Source organism: Salmo salar, chromosome ssa26 (genome assembly GCF_905237065.1).
Source record: "Salmo salar chromosome ssa26, Ssal_v3.1, whole genome shotgun sequence".
Classification (NCBI taxonomy): domain Eukaryota; kingdom Metazoa; phylum Chordata; class Actinopteri; order Salmoniformes; family Salmonidae; genus Salmo; species Salmo salar.
The window spans coordinates 3,356,341-3,375,677 of NC_059467.1; the positions used below are offsets into that span (position 1 = coordinate 3,356,341).

Here is a 19,337-nt window from a genome sequence, read left to right on the forward strand (position 1 = left end):
CTATGGCAGGATACATTGAGCAATTTTGCACAACAGGAGGTGTCCTCATAACCCCTATGGGGTATATTACACCACAATACCTTTGGTTGTTTTTTTAAATATTCTATTCATTAAATGAGATATACTGTAGGTCTACACTGAACCGAAGGTAGCCTACTGACAATTTATACAGGATAGAAGGCATCTGACTATGACTTCCTTTTGTGAAGTCAGGGGGTATCACCGTTTTTCTGTCATAATTCAAGTCAGTCAATTTCACAATAGAATAGACTGTTAACCAGCTAGGCTGACACGCAGCCTACTACTCCCGTCAGTGACTGCGGTTGGCAATTTGAGAATTGACTTGAATGCTGATTTGAGGAGAGATCGACAAAGACAGGAGATTAGTGGATTTTTTAAAGGAAAAAATGGGACTATGACGGATTGTGAGGAGCTGTCCAATTGTTCAAACGCACCTGCTTTATCAGACAGACTAACAATTCCCTCCGTTCAAATCCAGGGACACTTCAGCAAGGAATCGAGGAAATATAGATTCAAAAGAAGCAAAACTTCTAAGGGTTTTGAGCCGTCGGTTCTCGCACTGTGTGGTATCGCTGAGAGGACGCCCCATAGAGGCATTTGAAATGAATTCAGCACTGGGCCAGGCGGTCAGCAACCCAAAGTCGAGTGATGTAACCGTTTCATGCGCCAAAGGCAAAGAGGAAAAAAAGGGAAAAAATCTAATCAGAGGCTGGAAAAGGGAGAGGGATGCTTTCAGGAGGAGGAAAGAGAAACATGATGGTCAAAGAAGTCCCGTCTTAAATTCTGTACCTGACCATTTGTGCACCCTCGGAAGCAAAGCGAATCCGTGTCATTGTGCAGGGGGCAGAATGGAAGACATTACCCAAAACGGTTTGGATTGTGGAATAACGGGCAGCGCTATTGTTGTGAGGAAGAATGACGACACTGTCACAACGGCAAAGAAACTGAGAACAGAAAAGGTAAGCTTAATGCACGTTTTAAAACATGCAGGCTACCAATCATTATCTTATTAGCTTAATTGCCGTGGAATATTTTTTTCATAAGAAATGTAGCCTAACAGGATTACTTGGCAGATGTTTTATGCATGAGTAAGGTAGCAGCCTAATAGAGATACAGTTCTATCATGGTAATCCTTTATGTGCACAGAATACACACAGCTGTTCAAGAATGCAGTTCCAAGGGCCCAGGCCAGAACATCCCCCCCAAAATATAGGCTAAGAATGACAAACGAATATATAATGTACAGTGATGTGGCTACAAAACACTACCACACTATTATTTACAATATATGATGTTATTTACAATATGGACAATGATTGAATAATTATTATAATGACAAGGTAGCCTAAGCACACAAGCAAGCATGCAAGCAGAGAGGTTTTGCATAGCTGTGACATATGAAAGGCTATAACCAGATGTAAACCAGGGGAATCACCATAATCTCAGACCCATCAGTTGTATCCTAACCTGATTAGTTTATCTTATTAGCATGTCCTCTATTTTGTTTATAATATAACTGAAACTCCACAGCAAAAGGAAGGGAAGTTTTTTCAGGTACTAATTTCTTATGCTTATCCTTTTACAGTTTCTGTAATTTATGGTTAATGTTAATGCTATTGGAGGCTGTTGCCCACCATTTATTGTTCTCAGGGAACAGTCCCACACTCTCCTAACATTTTACCTGAGTCTTTTGATTTTATTTATTTTAAATAGCTTAGTAGGGACACCACAAAGTCCCAACCTACATAGGCAGTTGTTTTTTTATAATGATTTAATCTAATTTGTTACAAGAGAAGACGCCTATCTTTCTTCATGACAGATGCCATCAGTAATCAGTGTTTTTCACTCAGCAGCAGGGGAAGTGGAGTGTGTGAACGGTAGCCATCTTTTCTCCCTGCTCTTGGCTATCAGCTCCTCACCGTGCTGCATATTAAAATCACACATAGCCTGTAACAATGAACGCTTGTGTTGCTTTTATGGTTACAAGACAAGGCATTTGTGATGTAGACAAGCCCTAGGTTTTTGACTCATCATTGTGGTCAATGTTTGAGACGTTTGCTGAGTGATTCTGTCTGAGGGAGGGAGGGAGGGAGGGAGGGTACAGGACTGTGGCATTGCATCTTGCAATCAAAGCAGGGGAGCATGCATCAGTCTTTGTTTTTGTCCCTTTATAGGTATCTGATCAGACATAAACAACCCTGTAGGAATGACTTCTCTTTCAAATGATGTTATATGCATACATTAACATTTAAAAATGACAACACATTTAGTCAGAAGTACAAACATGTTCAGCACTGCATACAAACCTAAATAGCAAAAATACATGAATGACAATCTTTTTGCAGTTACAACACAGAGCAATAGTATTGCTTGTTGTTCTTTTTATTTGTTTTTCAGGTCATGCACAAATGCTATTTTCACAGAATATTTCATTAAACTGCTGAAATGTCTACATCACTGTTATTCAAAGATACATATATTTTTTTGAAGATGAATTGTCAATAGCTGCTTGTATTTTATGAAATTACCAATAGGCTTTGGAAAACAACACTTTGTTTATTACCATCCATATGATGAAAATAGATATGAAATTATTTATGAATTAAAGGTCAGGATGCTTAAAAGCCCAGTGCAATCAACATTTAAAAAAAATCTGCATTTTGTATCATACTGTGCCTTGCAAAAGTATTCATCCCCCTTGGCGTTTTTCCTATTTTGTTGCATTACAACCTGTAATTTAAATGGATTTTTATTTGGATTTCATGTAATGGACACACATTTTAATAGGCCAAATTGGTGAAGTGAAATGAGAAAAATAACATAAAATAAAAAACGGAAAAGTGGTGCGTGCCCCCCCTTTGCTATGAAGCCCATAAATAAGATCTGGTGCAACCAATTACCTTCAGAAGTCACATAATTAGTTAAATAATGTTCACCTGTGTGAAATCTAAGTGTCACATGATCTGTCACATGATCTCGGTATATATACACCTGTTCTGAAAGGCCCCAGAGTCTGCAATACCACTACCACTACCAAGCAAGCGACACCATGAAGACCAAGGAGCTCTCCAAACAGGTCAGGGACAAAGTTGTGGAGAATTCCAGATCTTTCCATCAAAAACTGGAAAGAATATGGCACCACAACCTACCTGCCAAGAGAGAGTTGCCCACCAAATCTCATAGACCAGGCAAGGAGGGCATTAATCAGAGGGGTAACAAAGAGACTAAAGATAACCCTGAAGGAGTTGCAAAGCTCCACAGCAGAGATTGGAGTATCTGTCTATAGGACCACTTTAAGCCGTACACTCCACAGAGCTGGGCTTTATGGAAGAGTGGCCAGAAAAAAAGCTATTTCTTAAAGAACAAAATAAGCAAACACGTTTGGTGTTTGCCAAAAGGCATGTGGGAGACTCCCCAAACATATGGAAGAAGGCACTCTGGTCAGATGAGACTATAATTGAGCTTTTTCGCCATCAAGGAAAACACTATGTCTGGCGCAAACCCAACACCTCTCATCACCCCGAGAAAGAACATCATCCCCACAGTGAAGCATGGTGGTGGCAGCATCATGCTGTGGGGATGTTTTTCCATCGGCAGGGACTGGGAAACTTGTCAGAATTGAAGGAATGATGGATGGCGCTAAATACAGGGAAATTCTTGAGGGAAACCTGTTTCAGTCTTCCAGAGATTTGAGACTGGGACGGAGGTTCACCTTCCAGCAGGACATTGACCCTAAGCATACTGCTAAAGCAACACTCGAGTGGTTTAAGGGGAAACATTTAAATGTCTTGGAATGGCCTAGTCAAAGCCCAGACCTCAATCTAATTGAGAATCTGTGGTATGACTTAAAGATTGCTGTACACCAGCGGGAACCCATCCAATTTGAAGGAGAAGGAGCCGTTTTGCCTTGAAGAATGGCCAAAAATCCCAGTGGCTAGATGTGCCAAGCCTATAGAGACATACCCCAAGAGACTTGAAGCTGTAATTGCTGCAAAAGGTGGCTCTACAAAGTATTGACTTTGGGGGGGTGAATAGTTATGCATGCTCAAGTTCATTTTAAATTTTCTTATTTCTTGTTTGTTTCACAACCAAAAATATTTTGCATCTTCAAAGTGGTAGGCATGTTGTGTAAATCAAATGATACAACCCCCCCCCCCCCCAAAAAATCCATTTTAATTCCAGGTTGTAAGGCAACAAAGCTCTCTCCTAATAACAGCTAGTTTTAAGTCTGTCCGTCTCCCCCCACCCACCCCCCACTCAAACCACTCCAAGACACAGTCCTAGTAAAAATCTTGCTTGAGAAAATAGTTTTTTTGCTATTAAGCTATATAATTCTTATTGATTTTATTGATGGAAAACTATTACAGTAAGATACTTAATACACAGAAATGATTTGATATTGATATAAAAACGGCTGCTTTGGGCCTTTATGTTGAAAAGTCAGAGGTGATATTTGACTCCTCCTCCTCCTCCTTTCCGTAGGTGGAGTCAATGTTTACAGTGCCTGCACCCCCGCCACCCGGCCCTCAAAGCCCAATGTCCAATGCCCTCTTCTCTTCACCCATCTCAAAGCAACTTCTGGTGAGGACCAGATCCATAGGAACCAACACACAAGATGGAGGGCCAGACATCGATTCATGTCGCCCTGGCCCTTGTCAGCCAGGCACCAGTGTCAACCTGGAGGGCATTGTGTGGCATGAGACTGAGGAAGGTGAGGATTCCATTCCTCCAGCTCTCCTACAATTTCAGCATTCCACCATGTGGTTCAGCATGTACATGATTGACCATGAATGAAAGGCTGTACAGTCGATTATATCAGTGGGCATAAAACAGTTTATTCCACGGTAATATTATTAACGGTTAGCCAGTATTAATAATTATCATCTGATCAAAGGTAGGCCTTAGCCATGCGGAGATGTAAACATAACAGTATTTACAGCAGCCCAAAACCGAGAGGCTTGATTTAATCTACTTCACTGAAGAAAGCAACATTGCTGGCTCACTTGAGGACTAGTGTCACTTATAAAACTGAATTTGGTCTTTGCACACGGCCAACAAAGTGATTTGTGAGCTAGAAGATGCATTTGTATTCAAGGCTGGTTTTAATTAAAGGATCTCTGCTGATGTAACAGTGTAACAGACCATGAGAGAATTCATCAGATGTGTGTTCTGTTTTTAAGAGGCCTATTATTCCTGTAAAACTCAGATTTGAAGAGAAAGGCTGTTGCCGTCTTATTAGGAAGCTCTGCCATGGGACCTCCCTAGTAAGACACCTTAGCGTTCGAGAGCTGCAGAGATGCCGAGTGCATATTGATTAGGCAAATGCTAATTGCAGACCACCATCTTAATGTCCCCGACTGTGAGCTAGATTTTGATGTATGCATATCAAAATGCAATTGAGGGGTTTGATTTTATTTTCAGCAATGTTGGTAAATGTATATTAATTGAAAAACACATGTTGTGAAAGAGAGCTATTTTGGGGGGGCTAGTGAAAAGACGGACATGATTTTGTTTGAAATACTGAACATTGCAAGGTCATTTTATTTTAGAGACAAATAATATATATCCACTCCAAACAACAGAACTCCAGTAGAAAAAGTATCCCGATTGGGTTTTAAACGGTTACATGTAATAAAGTATCAATCCATAAATAAATCCATATTAAAATAATCCTTTGTTTCAACTATATTGTACAAATATAACATTAGTGATTTATTGTATCCAGAGGATGAACAGTGTATATACAATGTGTGTTTTCTTTTTGGAAAAAGCAACTTTTGGAAAAATTGTATGGGGGTTTTACAGGTTTTTTTCATTAGGATAAATCAATCTTTTTGAATTGTATTCTATATACATTTTAGGGAAGGATTTAAGGACATTGAAAGTCGTTTGCAATTAAGTTGCCAATTAAGGATGGATGGATGGATTCTTATTGTCTGAGTTACACAGCCCGCCAGGGGTTAGCCTACATTATTTTATTTAACAAGGCAAGTCAGTTAAAAACACATTTTTATTTACAATGACGGCCTACCCCAGCCAAACCCTAACCCAGACGACGCTGGGCCAATTGTGAGCCGCCCTATGGGACCCCCAATCATGGCTGGTTGTGATACAGCCTGGAATCAAACCAAGGTCTGTAATGACGCCTCTAGCACTGAGATGCAGTGCCTTAGACTGCTGCACCACTCGGGAGCCCCCTAACCCTAATTGAATACGATTACATTCCTAAGTGTGGAAAAAATATTTAGAGAAACGTAACTTATGATTGGACAGACAAATATCATGGAAATGATTCACAAAATGACTCACTTTTGCACCAGCTGCGAAAACCATATGGAACGTTCCATCCACCTGGACAATGGATATAGCGCATCTTGGGGAAAAAAACGAGTGTGCTGGATATCGCATTTAGCAATAAAATACATTTTAAAGCACACCTAAACTAAATGTTTGAAAGTTTGATAACAGCCATAATTCATGCACATGGAAAGGGACCCATGAGCATTCATTTCAGATTAAAAAAAATGCACATCTGAAAAATTGGCATTTATCGTGTTTTGGAAATAAACCCTTCAATTGTAGAGCTCATTAAAATTGTCACAGCAACAAGACATTTCAGTTTGCAGTTCACAGATTTTAGTGTTTACTTTCAAGAAAATTAGACTAGAATCCAAACTAGTTTATATGGCCATTTGCCAAGGAAAGATAAAGGTGTAATATGTTTTCATACAAAATCACTTCTGTAAAAGCATTTGAATATACTCGGTACAGTGAAATAATAATGTGCAATATCTATTTGATTCTCGATTATCTTGATTCTCGACTCTTGGTTGTCTTGGAGAAATCACAGAGGGCGATTGGGTTTTAAAATGTTATTCATTCTTTGTGTAAAAAAATAGTAAACTACATAATTCAACCTTATTGATGCTGTGGTAAGAACAAGGCTATATCCAACATTGTACTCTATTCCCTATATATAGTGTACTACATGGGCCCTGGTCAAAATAATTGCACAATATAGGGAATAGGGTGCCATTTGGGATGCCGACCAAGCCTCCATAAAAGCCACAAAAAGAGGATCCCATCTATCAGTGTGATGTCATTTCATCTGATAAAAAGTTATCACAATGCCATCATGGTAGTCAACTGGACCTCCATCCATGCCACAGTTCAAAGCACACCATTATAAAATGTCTTTAATGTAACATGCTCCTTTTTGCTTTTTGAATTGTAGGTGTCCTTGTAGTCAATGTAACATGGAGAAAAAGAACCTATGTGGGGACTCTTTTGGACTGTACCAAGCATGACTGGGCACCACCCAGGTAATAATAAATATTCATATTTTGTTGTATAGTATTGAAAGATAGTATATGAGTAGCCTATTTTGTTTTAGCCTTTTCTGTTGCCAAGAAAGCTGTCAGTGACTGTATTTGTTGCATGTCATTACCATTGTAAAAGTATTCAGTAATGAGTACTTATGTAATTTTTGATGGATTTGATTGATTGATTTTATTTCCGTGTCATACACCAATTTTGTATAGATTTTTTTGTATGGTTTACTATATATACACTAACGTTCAAAAGTTTGGGGTCACTTAGAAATGTCCTTGTTTTTGAAAGAAAAGCTATTTCTTTGTCCATTAAAATAATATCAAGTTTATCAGAAATACAGTGTAGACATGTTAATGTTGTAATTTACTATTACTATATGTGGATTCGATTACAGGCTCAAAATAGACAGAAACAACAAACTTTCTTCTGAAACTCGTCAGTCTATTCTTGTTCTGAGATATGAAGGCTATTCCATGTGAGAAATTGCCAAGAACAGCGCAAACTGTCTCTGACCAGAATAGAAAGAGGAGTGGGAGGCCCCGGTGCACAACTGAACAAGAGGACAAGTACATTAGAGTGTCTAGTTTGAGAAACAGACGCCTCACAGGTCCTCAACTGGCAGCTTCATTAAATAGTACCCACAGAACACCAGTCTCAACGTCAACAGTGAAGAGGCGACTCCGGGATGCTGGCCTTCTAGGCAGAGTTCCTCTGTCCAGTGTCTGTGTTCTTTTGCCCATCTTAATATTTTCTTTTTATTGGTCAGTCTGAGATATGGCTTTTTCTTTGCAACTCTGCCTGGAAGGCCAGCATCCCAGAGTTGCCTCTTCACTGTTGACGTTAAGACAGGTGTTTTGCGGAACTATTTAATGAAGCTGCCAGTTGAGGGCTTGTGAGGGGTCTGTTTGATTCTGGTTAGAGACAGTTTGTGCTGTTCTGTGAAGGGAGTAGTACACAGCGTTGTACGAGATCTTCAGTTTATTGGCGATTTCTCGCATGGAATAGCTTTAATTTCTCAGAACAAATTCTTGTTCTGACGACTGACGAGTTTCAGAAGAAAGTTCTTTGTTTCTGGCTATTTTGAGCCCGTAATCGAACCCACAAATGCTGATGCTCCAGATACTCAACTAGTCTAAAGAAGTTTTATTGCTTCTTTAATCAGTACAACAGTTTTCAACTGTGCTAAAATAATTGCAAAAGGGTTTTCTAATTATCAGTTAGCCTTTTTAAAATGATCAACTTGGATTAGCTAACACAACGTGCCATTGGAACACAGGAGTGATGGTTGCTGATAATGGGCCTCTGTACGCCTATGTAGATATTCCATTAAAAATCAACTGTTTCCAGCTACAATAGTCATTTACAACATTAACAATGTCTACACTGTATTTCTGATCAATTTGAAGTTATTTTAATGGACAAAAATGTTGCTTTTCTTTCAAAAACAAGGACATTTCTAAGTGACCCCAATCTTTTGAACGGTAGTGTATATATATATATATATATATATATATTTTCTTCTTCTAGATTTTGTGAGTCACCATCCAGTGACTCTGATCTGCCAGGTGGCCGTGGCCGTGGTAAAAGGATGCGACTGGCCATCCCGGATCGACCCTGTGTTGAACCTGGGCTCGCCAAGGTCCGAGGGCTGCCACATAAGAGTCGTGGCGGGGGCATTCACAGCAAGGGCCGAAGAGGGAGCCTTAATCTGATCAATAACTGCAGAACACCTCCCTTTTTCACAGTTGAGGAGATCAAGCCAAACTCCATCCCATCTGGGAAGAGGAAAAACAAACCACCGACTGATCTGGATTTGAGTTTAGTCGCAGAGGACATGAAAAATGGAAACGGGAAGAGGATCCGTGCCAAGTCCCGGAGTGCTCCTTCCACACCACAGGGAAAGTCGGATCCAACCTTTAACGATCCGGCGTGTACCTCTCCCATACTGATAGACTGCCCCCATCCGCACTGTAACAAGAAATACAAGCATATCAATGGGCTGCGGTACCACCAGACACATGCACACTTAGATGTGGACCGGAAGCCAGAGTTTGAGGCTGAGAGTGAGGACAGACTGTCTGACTGTGAGGAGTCCCTCAGTAACATTACTTTTGACTGCTCCGATATAACCAATAGCTCATCAAAGAAGCCCAGCCCTCTATATAAGGTTTCTACAATAGGGTCTCCAAAAAGCAGACGATTAATGTTCAATAGTGATCATAGTCCCATGGCAAATTCTAAAATGAGGAGGAATTCGTTGATCAAAGAGGGACTCATTGATGACTTGAGTAACTTGCCAATCATCTCGAACATGACTGTGGTACTGGAAAATTGCCTTGTTACTGATAGGAACTCCTCTGTGGAGATGCCTAAGCTTGAAGCCGAGGGTTTGATCGATAAGAAGGGAGTGTGTGATAAAGGGAAAAAGGTTAATGGGAAAGTTGAGAAGTGTTCATCTAAATCTAGGACCAACAGGCCTATAGCTCCTGCTCCCCCAAAGCTGATTGCAATCCCCAACACTCTGTTCTCCACTAACACAACAGAAGCCAACACACAGCAGTCTTCCCCATCAGTAGCTGTTGGTGTCACCACAACAAAGAACCTCTCACTTAAACCCATCAAGCCAAAGTTAAACATCATGGTAGAGCCAAGTCTGGTGAAAACAACCCTAGTCACTTGCAAGGAGACCAGGAACAAAGACAAACGAAGATTAAAAGACAAACACAATAAAGACACAAGGACCTCTAATGGCGATAGCATTCAACTAAAGATGGACGAGGGAAAGGTGGTGGGAAAAGAACCTTCTGGAAGCCTTCTGAAAGAGCACTTGAGCAAACAAGAAGTCATGAACAGTTTAACGGAGTCTCAAGAGAGTAGAATGGCCAGCATCAGAGCAGAGGCTGACAAAGTGTACACGTTCACTGACAACTCTCCTAGCCCTTCCATAGGTAGCTCTTCAAGACTGGACTGTGGCTCCCTTGAAAGTGGAGATGGCACCACCACCAAAACTAACAGCCCGGCATACTCAGACATATCGGATGCAGGTGATGATGGGGGTTCAGACTGCCGTTCAGACACTAGGTCCAAAAGTCCAAGGTCCATCTCAGCCTCTGAGATGAACTCAAACAACAATCCCAATCTAAATCCAAAGACTCCTCCAGCTGCATCTATTCCTGCAGGGCCTGTCAAAGACCCCCAGTCTCCTTTTTACCACGGATATGACCCCTACTATATTCAGAATTACATGCAGTCCGGCCAGTCAAACACAGCTGCTTTCCATAAGACCTCCACCCTTCAAGACAGTAAATGCAAAAAGGAGGACAATGAGGGGAGAAACACCCCGGAATTATTTGATTCGAAGAAGACTGATGTCATCAACTCAAGTTCGCAGTCCCAGCTTCAGATGGCGATGACACAAACACACACGGCTCTAGCCCAGTCCTTGTACTACGGCCAGTATGCACGAGGTCTTTACATGGATCAAAAACTCTTAATTGCATCCAAGTGCTGTGATCAGCAGCAAATCACCAAGCAGAGAGGAGGTCAAGCAAACCGAGAACCAGATGAGATGAAACACATGATAACCTCGACATCTGTATTATCTAAGGGGACAGACTCTGTGAAAACATGCTGTGCCAAACCTGGGCTCTCGTTTGCAGAAATGGATGAGCGACCCCAGACTCTGACCACACAGCCACAAGGGAAGCCGATGCTTGTCAATATGACTGAAAACCAGGGACTTGTCAAAGACAGTGATGAAATGAAATCATCCATGAATCCAAATAATCAGACAGATCTGGACTCAAATGTATCATTTTCAAATGTAAGTTTTTCACTCTGTCTTTAGCAATTTGGATGTTGGTGTGTACGACTGTTGTGAAGGTCAGATTGTCAGATTGTTGCATTATGTAAACCTTTAGTCCAGGTAAAGGCTGTTTATGTAGTACTGTAGATGTACTTTTGCCTAATATTTTCAAGAAGACAGATTAGGAAGATAAGTTTTATTTTATCGGTCAAATCTAAGATGGCCATACTACTAAAGGACGTAACCCAATTTTAGATGTAAATGTAAACATTTAACATAAGTAGCTAAGTAAGGAATATTTGAAAAGAAAAGTTGGTTTTGATATAAATGTTGAATTTGCATTTGATGGATTGACTTGTCAATTCACAAACTGGGATTACTGGTATTCAATTAAATATTAAGAAAACCCATCACAAACAACACTTTTCCTCATCGATTTAGCATGCAGAAGTCCAATGCTGGTCCCGCCCAAATCAATCCAATAATGTGGAGCAGCAAAGTGAAGAGCTTAGCCAGAGCTCAGAGGAGTTAAATGCTGACATGTCTAAGGAGTGGGAGATGCCCTCTGAGCCAGTGACAAAGTTGGGAGTAGAGCTCAAAAAGGCCACGAACCAGAACGTCACCACATCAGACATAGAGGACTGTGATAGGCTAGAGGAGCAGCAGCCAATAGGGGTCATGTCTGAGGACTCACAGAGTGCCAGGGTGGCTGTATCACCAGCGATGAACCCCCAACAACAACCCTATATCCAGTACCAGCATTCCTACCAGTACCTACAGATGTGTGACCCCAGCAACAACTCTTACACGGTCAAGTCACCCACCCTGGTGCATAACTACCCACGTAAGTCTATATGGTTTGAGAAATTATGAGTACAATGGGCAATAGAAACTGAAATCGAGTTGTTTGCAGGAATTCTTTTGCTTCATCATATTTTGTGTATTTAAGATTTTGGATTATATCACGTGTTCAAGATTCATGCCAAGTTTGTGTCGTGTTGAAGAGATTGCTATTTGGCCCGACATTGTGAATTAATTTATTGAAGGGCTGTTTTCTAAATTGTGTTTTGTACTGTACATATTAGGTTTCCACTATCCTCTCTATGGGAAAACAGCAGGCAGGGAGGAGTCGGATTTGACTCAGAACAGCCGTAGTGTGAGCAGTAAGCCAGCCAGTGAGTCTACTGCCCTTGAGCTTCTGCAGCACCACAATATGCCATACCATGGCAAATCCCCTGCGGTGAGTGTCCATCAAGTATAGGCAGAATTGAGGCTGAAAAATATAAAGCAAAAGGGAATCCATGAAATGAACATGCATCAGTTTATGGCAGAAGAGAGAGGAAATTGAAATGAGCATCTGTGAGATACTAGCCCTATTGCAAGTGTGATCTGTGACATGCTGTTGAAATTATGATATTAGTGTGCAATACATACTGTATATATAGTACTACAAAGACATATTTGAGTAAAGAATCCCCCTTTTTGTCAATAGCCTGGTGAGAAAGGATCCCTTGAAGGAGAGAGAGAGACTGACCGGGAGAGGAACCATGTTCCCTTTGCCAGGCACCTTCACACTCATCATCATACACATCTTGGAATGAGCTACCCACTCATGTCTGGGCAGTACGACATTTTCCAAGGTAAACAAACGTTTCCTGAATTATTGAAATTTAAAGTGAAAAAAATATTTTACTTTGAAAATATTATATATTTCATTTCTAAAAACAAAAAGTATGTGATTGAGAGGAAGGCATGCTTATTATGTCTATCATATGTTGTTTTCTTTACCTATACTAAAACACAATAGTTCATTAGATAAAGCTAGATCTCTCATCTCTCTTTTGAAGGGATAAGCTCTAGAGCCCTGGTTTCCAGCCAGAAGGTGTTGGTACACTCATCTTCAACTGGTATGTCCTCTTAGTTTCCCAATCCATACCCTCTCTATGATAGGCCTATTGTTTGATCGTTTTGTCAAAAGAGAAAAGGATCAGTACTGAATAATGACGTGAGGTAGATTTAGCAAACTTTCTTTACTGTGAGAGGTAGGTATTGTATATAAAATCATTCTAAAATCAAATAAGATGTTCATGAACTCTGCTTCTACAGATAATGAAGGGAAGAAGTAAAACCATGTGACTGGCTCACATGAGGATAAGAAGATTTACAGGCATCAATTCCATGGTGTTATATTCATAGCCTCTATGGGAGGCAGAGACCAATTTCATTTGCGATTTAATCAATATTTTATAAGAGTCAGAATAGTGGTATTGTAATATTGGTGGAGATATGTATCAAGTAACAAGACTTAAGTATTTTGCATTTGGATGCCTGTCTGAAAACACACGTGACAAAACACATAGTGTCATAGAATCAGCCATAAATTGCCATGCTACAAAGTTTATATGCACATGTATCGTAATGTAAATCATATGGTTGAATGTACGGAAATTTGTATTATCCCAATGTTTTTTTCCGTTGGGAAACTGCAGTTGAAGTGCAAGAGTCTATAAAGTGGTCCTCCCAGTATTACTTAATTACATTTGTATACTGTACTTGACTGTAGCCACTTGTTGATTGTATTGTCTTGTGTGAGAGTAAATCTTCACATTTTACCAGTGCCATAGAACTGTGGTGTATATATTCTGTATAGTTACATGGCATAGTATTAAATGCTTATTATTTCTGTTTGTTTTAATTTCAATGCATTGTATTGTGATTTACATTACAGCACATTACTTGCATAGTTCCAGTGGTTGTTTTATTACTTGAATAGTGCTACAAACTCAGTTTACAAGTATTGACATCTCTAGAGAAACTCTTCAATGAAATTGCATGATCAGTGTAATTCACACAGTGTATCAAGTTACTTTGGAATCAATTAAACATGGAAACTGCTGTTGCTTTTTTATACTGTTTATGCCTTAATTCATATGTGTGGCAATCAGAATTAAAGGGTGTTTATATACACCTTATGTGTTCTGTCTATTTTGTCCTTAATAATGCCCATGCACTATACACTCTCTTCCAGGGCAGAATCTTCTACATACAGTGGGGGAAGAAAGTATTTGATCCCCTGCTAATTTTGTGCGTTTGCCCACTTACAAAGAAATGATCAGTCTATAATTTTAATGGTAGGTTTATTTGAACAGTGAGAAACAGAATAACAACAAAATAATCCAGAAAAACGCATATCAAAAATTGTATAAAATGATTTGCATTTTAATGAGGGAAATAAGTATTTGACCCCTCTGCAAAACATGACTTAGTACTTGGTGGCAAAACCCTTGTTGGCAATCACAGAGGTCAGACGTTTCTTGTAGTTGGCCAACAGTTTTGCACACATCTCAGGAGGGATTTTGTCCCACTCCTTTTGCAGATCTTCTCCAAGTCATTAAGGTTTCGAGGCTGACGTTTGGCAACTCGAACCTTCAGCTCCCTCCACAGATTTTCTATGGGATTAAGGTCTGGAGACTGGCTAGGCCACTCCAGGACCTTAATGTGCTTCTTCTTGAGCCACTCCTTTGTTGCCTTGGCCGTGTGTTTTGGGTCATTGTCATGCTGGAATACCCATCCACGACCCATTTTCAATGCCCTGGCTGAGGGAAGGAGGTTCTCACCCAAGATTTGACGGCACATGGCCCAGTCCATCCTCCCTTTGATGCGGTGAAGTTGTCCTGTCCCCTTTGCAGAAAAACACCCCCTTAGCATAATGTTTCCACCTCCATGTTTGACGGTGGAGATGGTGTCCTTGGGGTCATAGGTAGCATTCCTCCTCCAATCACGGCGAGTTGAGTTGATGCCAAAGAGCTCCATTTTGGTCTCATCTGACCACAACACTTTCACCCAGTTGTCCTCTGAATCATTCAGATGTTCATTGGCAAACTTCAGATGGGCATGTATATGTGCTTTCTTGAGCAGGGGGACCTTGCGGGCGCTGCAGGATTTCAGTCCTTCACGGCGTAGTGTTTTACCAATTGTTTTCTTGGTGACTATGGTCCCAGCTGCCTTGAGATCATTGACAAGATCCTCCCATGTAGTTCTGGGCTGATTCCTCACCATTCTCATGTTCATTGCAACTCCACGAGGTGAGATCTTGCATGGAGCCCCAGGCCGAGGGATATTGACAGTTCTTTTGTGTTTCTTCCATTTGCGAATAATCGCACCAAATGTTGTCACCTTCTCATTTTTTCAAGCAAAATGTTTGTCTAGCAATGATCAACCACCAATTTGACAGAGCTTGAAGAATTTAGAAAAGAATAATGGACAAATGTTGTACAATTCAGGTGTGGAAAGCTCTTAGAGACGTTTCAGGAGACGACCCAGACAGTGTCGATGTAACAAAAGTTTATTTCTAGAACAGGGGGCAGGCAAAACGACAGGTCAAGGGCAGGCAGAGGTCAGTAATCCAGATCAGAGTCCATAAGGTACAGAATGGCGGGCAGGCTCAGTGTCAGGGCAGGCAAAATGGTAAAAACAGGAACTAGATAGGAGCAAGGGGAAAAATGCTGGGGGAAAACGCTGGTAGGCTTGACGAACAAAACAAACTGGCAACAGACAAACATAGAACACAGGCATAAATACACTGGGGATAATGGGAGTGGTGCCTGGGAGAAGTTCGATCCCGCAGTCATGGGGTCGGTGCGGCGGAAGCGAAGTGGCCCGGGCTGTAAAGAACACCTCCCAGAGGTCCTGGTATTCCGCGGGAATGGCGGAAAGGTCCGGGGCAACTTCTGAGCACAAGGAAGATGTCCCGGGGCAGGCTGCGCTGACTTCAGGCAATGAGCGTGGCAGAACGGGCTCCAGCACATGCTGGCACTAGCAGACCAGTGAATAAAGGGGATTGTGTCGCTGGAGCCAAGAGAATCCCAATACCACAGGAACCTGAGGAGACTTAATAAGCAGGAATTAGAGCTTCTCGCTATGGTTCCCTAACACACGTAGGTTGATGGGGGTGGTATTGTGGGTGCACCGGCCTATAGAGCGCCTGTCCAGTGCTCTAACGTCCATGGGAATGGAGATGGGCTACCCAGTTCGGATGCCAGGGTAGCATCTATAAAGCTCTCATCAGCCCCAGAGTCGATGAGTGCCCATAGAGATTGACTGGTTCCCCCACAGCAAGATGGCATGAAAAGGGGTGCGAGTAAGGGGAGAGGAAAAGTTCTCCATATGGCCCACCAGAGTACTCGCTCCTACCGGTGAGCCTGGTCTTTCAGTGGACAGGTGGCCACAAAATGACCAGTAGTCCCGCTATACAGGCAACTCTTTTCGTGTGAAACCTGCATAGCCGTTCGGCTGGGGACAGCCTAGCTCTGCCTAGTTGCATCGGCTCGGGAAGAGGTGAGTTGGCAGACTTCGGAGACTCTCGGGGGAACTTGGGTAGCCTCGGATTCTCTCGGCAAGGGAGCTGTCGTGGACTTCAGGGATGTCTCGGAGGCGAGGTGGAAGCCTTGGGCGGGCAAGTGAAATCGAACCTCCTCTCCTTCCTTCACTCCCGTAGTCGCCCATCGATCCGAATGGTCAAGTTGATGAGCGAGTCGAGATCCGTTGGTAGTTCCAGGGCTGCAAGCTTGTCCTTTACTTCCTCCGTGCAGGAACATGTCGTACAGCGCTTCCGAGTTCCAGGCAACCTCAGCTGCCAACGTGCGGAAATCCACCGCATATTCTGCCACATTGTGGGAGTCTTGCCGAAGCAACTTCCGGGCAGCCTCTCTCCTGGACAATGGAGCATTGAAAACTTTATTCACCTCCGCTACGAACTGAAGCATACGGCCGACTGTTGTTCCCATACTGTCGTAGCCCAGGTGAGAGCCTTCCCGGACATCAGCGTGATGAAGTACGATATCTTAGAGCAGTCCGAGGGGAAGGAGAAGTGCTGCAACTCAATGATGAGGGAACATTGAGCGAGAAATGCCCGACAGGTGCCCGACTCTCCATTGAAGCTTTCCGGGGGAGGTAAGCGGGGTTCCCGGGAAATGGCCAGGGAGGCAGCGCTGCTAACAGCCGGATTACTGAGGGGCTGGGAAGTTACCATCGTGGTGGCAGAGGTCAATAATCCAGGGTGTTGAGACAAGGTACAAAACAGGAGGCAGGCCCAAGGCAGGCATAATGGTCAAAACCAGGAACTAGACCAAGACAGGCGCAAGGGGAAAACCGCAGGTAGGCTTGACGAACAAAACAAACTGGCAACAGACAAACATAGAACACAGGTATAAATACACTGGGGATAATGTGGAAGATGGGCGACACCTGGAGGGGGGTGGAGACAAGAACAAAGACAGGTGAAACAGATCAGGGTGTGACTCACAGAAAGACTCACAAGTGTAATCGCTGTCAAAGGTGATTCTACAAAGTCTTGATTCAGGGCTGTAAATACTTACGTAAATTATATATTTCTGTATTTCATTTTCAATAATTTAGCAAACATTTTATAAAACATATTTTCACTTTGTCATTATGGGGTATTGTGCGTAGATGGATGAGATGTTTTATTTATTTAATACATTTTTAATTCACGCTGTAACATGTCAAAATGTGGAATAAGTCAAGGGGTGTGAATACATTCTGAAGGCACTGTATAATGCAATTCTATTCATGGTGCAAAATGTATCTTCCAGACATAGGGTCTATGATTCAGAGGGATTGGCTTAAATGCGGAAGACACATTTCGGTTGAATGCATTCAGTTGTGCAACTGACTAGGTATCCCTTTTCCCTTTCCCTTACTACTGTTGGCTATTGTCATTATGTGTAACACAAGAGCAGTAACTTGGAACAGCATTGTGTAAACCTTTGTCCATGTAAAAACTATTTTGCAATTTTTGGCGGTTCAAAGTTAAGAATGGCTTAAAAAATGTATATATTTTTTGGCACCACCAAATAGATGTACAAGCCCATTTTTTAAATAAAAAAAACCTACAAAATGTATTTCTGGCACAGGCTTATGGAAACAAACTCGATATACACTGAGGATACTAAACATTAGGAACACTTTCCTGATATTGAGTTGTATGTGGAAACCTGGTCGTCGACTATCTCATTCCAAAATCATGGGCATTAATTGGGAGTTGCCCCCCCCCCCCCCTTTGCTGCTATAACAGCCTCTACTCTTCTGGGAAGGCTTTCCACTAGATGTTGGAACATTGCTGCGGGGACTTGCTTCCATTCAGCCACAAGAGCATTAGTGAGTTGGCGTTCCAATTCATCCCAAAGGTGTTCGATGGGGTTGAGGTCAGGGCTTTGTGCAGGCCAGTCAATTTCTTCCACACAGATCTCGACAAAGCATTTCTGTATGGATTTCACTTTGTGAACGGGGGCATTGTCCTGCTGAAACAGGAAAGGACCTTCCCCAAACTGTTGCTATAAAGTTGGAAGCACAGTCTACAATGTCATTGTATGCTGTAGCATTAAGATTTTCCTTCACTGGAACTCAGGAGCGTAGCCCGAACCATGAAAAACAGCTCCAGACCATTATTCCTCCTCCACCAAACTTTACAGTTGGCACTATGCATTGGGGCAGATAGCGTTCTCCTGGCATCCGCCAAACCTAGATTCGTCCGTCGGACTGCCAGATGGTGAAGCGTGATTCATCACTCCAGAATACTCGTTTCCACTGCTCCAGAGTCCAATGACGGCAAGCTTTACAACACTCCAGCCGGTGCTTGACATTGCACATGGTAATCTTAGGCTTGTGTGTGTGGCTGCTCGTCCATGGAAACCCATTTCATGAGGCTCCCGACAAACAGTTATTGTGCTGACGTTGCTTCCAGAGGCCGTTTGGAACTCAGTAGTAAGTGTTGCAACCGAGGACAGACCTTTTTCATGAGTTATGTGCTTCAGCACTCGGCGGTCCTATTCTGTGAATTTGTGTGGCGTACCACTTCGTGGCTGAGCCATTGTTGCTCCTAGACGTTTCCATTTCACAATAACAGCACTTACAGTTGATCGAGACAGCTCTAGAAGGGCAGAAATTTGTTGGAAACTTGTTGGAAAGGTGGCATCCTATGACGGTGCCACGTTGAAAGTCACTAAGCTCTTCAGTAAGGCCATTCTACTGCCAAAGTTTATCTATGGAGATTGCATGGCTGTGTGCTCAATTTTATACACCTGTCAGCAACCGGTGTGGCTGAAATAGCCAAATCCACTAATTTGAAGAGGTGTCCACATACCTTTGTATATATAGT

The 19,337-nt window shown here is 42.0% G+C and overlaps 1 protein-coding gene across 1 annotated transcript; it reads left to right on the plus strand.

Moving 5' to 3' along the window:
• The first annotated feature begins 217 nt into the window (after positions 1-217).
• Positions 218-14,125, plus strand: znf608 (zinc finger protein 608). Its single transcript, XM_014174900.2, has 9 exons — positions 218-980; positions 4,504-4,732; positions 7,256-7,343; positions 8,881-11,176; positions 11,600-12,002; positions 12,244-12,398; positions 12,651-12,798; positions 13,006-13,065; positions 13,265-14,125. Exons 1-9 carry the CDS (start codon positions 624-626, stop codon positions 13,282-13,284), a joined length of 3,756 nt encoding a protein of 1,251 aa, XP_014030375.2. The 5' UTR covers positions 218-623; the 3' UTR covers positions 13,285-14,125.
• The last annotated feature ends 5,212 nt before the right edge of the window (positions 14,126-19,337 follow it).

Excerpts from the sequence above, each read along its gene's own strand:
- znf608 (XM_014174900.2), top strand. The coding sequence starts at position 624 with ATGAATTCAGCACTGGGCCAGGCGGTCAGCAACCCAAAGTCGAGTGAT. Across the intron at positions 7,344-8,880 it reads CATGACTGGGCACCACCCAG|ATTTTGTGAGTCACCATCCA; the intron begins GTAATAATAAAT and ends TTCTTCTTCTAG. Across the intron at positions 12,799-13,005 it reads GCAGTACGACATTTTCCAAG|GGATAAGCTCTAGAGCCCTG; the intron begins GTAAACAAACGT and ends TCTCTTTTGAAG.